General features: G+C 43.8%; 1 protein-coding gene across 1 annotated transcript; it reads left to right on the top strand.

Moving 5' to 3' along the window:
- Positions 1-7: 7 nt before the first annotated feature.
- Positions 8-1650, top strand: CSUI_000197 (uncharacterized protein; the record flags this gene model as incomplete). The annotated part of the gene is made up of 2 exons (XM_068060431.1): positions 8-255; positions 1529-1650. Coding segments are annotated over 2 exons (306 nt in total), but the record flags the coding sequence as incomplete, so codon positions are not given.
- Positions 1651-3256: the final 1606 nt, after the last annotated feature.

Below are 3256 nucleotides of genomic sequence, written 5' to 3'. Positions count from 1 at the left end.
GCATAGGCGAAGAGAAGAGAAGGTGCCGGCTAGAGATGCGGCTTCGAGGGGAAAGAGAAGTTTCCTAGCTTCTCATTTGTCTCATGCTTCGATAGTTGCTCCATCCGAGCTTGGGAGAGGGACAGACACGGCAAATACGAAGACTCATACAGGCAGTCTTACGAAGACAGCCATAGCAGAAAGGGGAGGGTGGGGAGATTTCAAACCTCCGCATGTCGCCACACACGTCAACTCAGGAACGACAGCAAGTACGAGGTAACCTCTCTCCCCACGCACATGTAGATGCGGTGTATATACACCTTCATACATCATACATCTAGACATATGTACATGGTGCTTCGGGAATAGGTATTTTTTGTGGGGTGTGTTCATGCATATGTGCAGACATAGAGATCATGAGCTAGGTGAGGAGTTGTCTGCAGATCCGTCATCAAAAGTATCTTGTATACTTCTCAATCTACACGTTACGGATACACACATATATAGCTGTATACATAAAATATATATTCTTGTCTATGTGCTTTACACGTTACATATAGACAGGTCTACATTCATAGATATATATATATATATATATATAGTTGTCTATGTGATATACAGGTATATGTGTGGGTATATCATGTATAGGTGTGTATGTATTTGACCTGAGCGAGGGGTGTAGTGGACGGATGTCTCTCCTATTCTCTCTTTTCGTAGAATGTCCTCGGTTTGTCTGTAGACGAAGAAAGACAAACCGGGAGGAATGAAGAAGGAACGACTGCCGTCGCTATGTTTATTTATGACACTTCGTCTTCTTTCTATTTTTCTTCGGATCTTCCTCTCCTATCCATGTGTTCTTTCATCGATTTGATAGACACACCAACCAGACAGACAGACAGGCAGATCTCTTCACGTTTCTCTCTCTATGTATGTGTATATATTCATATATAGGTCGTAGAACTACACATACATGTACCTCTACATAGCATAGCACATATAGGTATGTATCTATATATACATGTCTCGATCTATGGATCTGTTTCGTGTACGGCTCTCACGATCGTGCGACGCCCTTGGAGGAGAAGAAAAGATCCATCAATGAAGAGAAAGTCTATTTCTCTATCTTTCCATCTCTCTCTCAAACGTCGTTAAGGTTCTTCTTCTTTTTGATCCGTTTCTTTCCTCGTCTATCCATTCCCCAGCGCATGCAGTAGAGAAAAGGAGTCTTTAGTCAAATGCCTATCATGTCTTTTCTACCCTGAAAAAGCAATAGAGAGAGATAGATGCAGATAGATAGAGAGATAGATCAAAGACAGGGGGAGATACATTTCAACGATAGCTAGATAGATTTAGAAGGAAGACGTATGATAGAGTATGAGGTGTCTATTCCATAGAGTGGCGGGGAGAAGGATGGATTGGACCGAAGGTGAAGAGGATAGATCAATCTCTCTCTCTCTCTCTTGAGTCGTCTATCTCTTGAAGAGACGCGCACGATACACCCCTTATGGGATATGTATGATCTTGAGGTGTATGTGTGGTGATCTTTCAGAAGCGATCTTCTATCCGAGGCAAAGCGACTTCGAACGGCTTCATCTATCTTTGACTAAGAAGCGTAATGAACGACCTTCTTCTCTGCTTCGATCTCTTCTTTTTCCTTTTCTTTCTCTTGTTCATCCTTCCTTCCAAGAAGTTGATCCGTTTCTTTTCATCTTCCTTTCGAGTAATTGTCTCAGACCGGGAGCTGTCTCTTGTCCTCACATTGTCTAAGAAAAAGGATAGAGTGTCTACATCTATGCTAAGAATGGCATTGAAGAGAAAGAAAATGGCTTGACCATCCCCCCCAGACAGAACGAAAGAAAGAGAAACAAAGGCTTCTTCAGTCTTCAGCCGGCCGAGATCTTTCAGTTCGGGGATTCCTTCACTTCTATCTGTATAGAAACGACTCCAATTGCAATACCTACTGGTACTGAAATATTCAGTTGGCTCAGGAAGATGACAAGAAAGAAATCCACTTAGGGGTGTTCTCTCGCCCGTCCGTTCTCTTTAATCTCCTCTACATACATCAATGATCTAGTAGAGATACACACATGTTATATGGAATAGACATGACGCTCCTTCGAGCTCTAGGGGCGTAGTGCTGGTATGACTTCCGTCCTTCCCATGGGGTGGATAGATAGAAGGCTACAGATACAAGCAGGAGCAGGCCGACGCTCGCTCTATGCGGAAGAGAGAGAGACAGAGATGAAAGATAGATGAAGACAGGTAGCTAGTAGATTCAAGGTAGCTAGACAGATAAAAGATAAAGATAGATCGAAGACAGATCGAAACAAGAGAAGGCTAGTAGGTGGAGCTCTCTCTCTCTTTATATCCTTTCTTTGGTCTGACCAAGTAAGAGAATGTTTCTCTTTTTCTTCATATCTCTCTCTTGGAGGGCAACTCATCCTCCTGCTGCTCTTATTCTTTCTCAAAGGAGAATGAACAAGGAGGAGGAGGAACACGATGAAGAAGCAGAAAAAGAGCAGCACCATTCGATGGCTTTCCACTGCTCTTACGTTGACGAACACTGGATACTTCTTTGTATTCCCTTCTATGTTTCCTTAATAGTAGTGATCTCTGTTGGGGTGGAGTCCAGGAAGGAAGCTAGCTCTCCTCCCATGAGCTCAAGAAGAAGAGCTTGTGCAGTTTAGTCACTTTTGGCTGCCGACAAACCCACTCACTGTTGCGACTGATGGTGGTCTAGGGTAAGTCGTAGTAGTACAGTAATGTCAGTCTTACAGTAAGGGGGTGGCAATGGCACCGAGAAGAGGAGGAAGACGCAAACAAGGAAGGGAGATTTTGTATCTCTGACTTCATCCATCTCTTCTGACGATAGAATGAGGTGGGGGGAAGAGAGAGAGATAAAAAAGAAAGAGACCGTGGTACATACAGGGGTGGACGTGTCCCACTGTGACAGTGAGGAGGAAGATTCGAGTGTACATACACACGAACGGTGGTGTATGTACACCTTACATACATACACTTTGTCTCGAGATGACGATCGGGAGAGAAAGAAAGGTCTGCTGAAGATAGAAGACCCCCATTACGGTGGCGATGAATCAACAGGCTGGCGAGTCAATTTGCAATAAGAAGGGTTTATGTTTCCTCTGCAAGTCTGGCAAAAAGCAACCAAGTCGTTATCACCGCCGAGCATAGTGGTTCGGGAGTGTACGTACAGCTCAAGAAGGATCGACTTGCCATGAAGTAAAGAAAAAATGGAGAACAACAAGAACGAAGCAAT

This window comes from Cystoisospora suis (genome assembly GCF_002600585.1).
Source record: "Cystoisospora suis strain Wien I chromosome Unknown contig_90, whole genome shotgun sequence".
Taxonomy (NCBI): domain Eukaryota; phylum Apicomplexa; class Conoidasida; order Eucoccidiorida; family Sarcocystidae; genus Cystoisospora; species Cystoisospora suis.
Note: the sequence above shows the minus strand (reverse complement) of the source record. Positions and strands in the feature narration are given on the sequence as shown.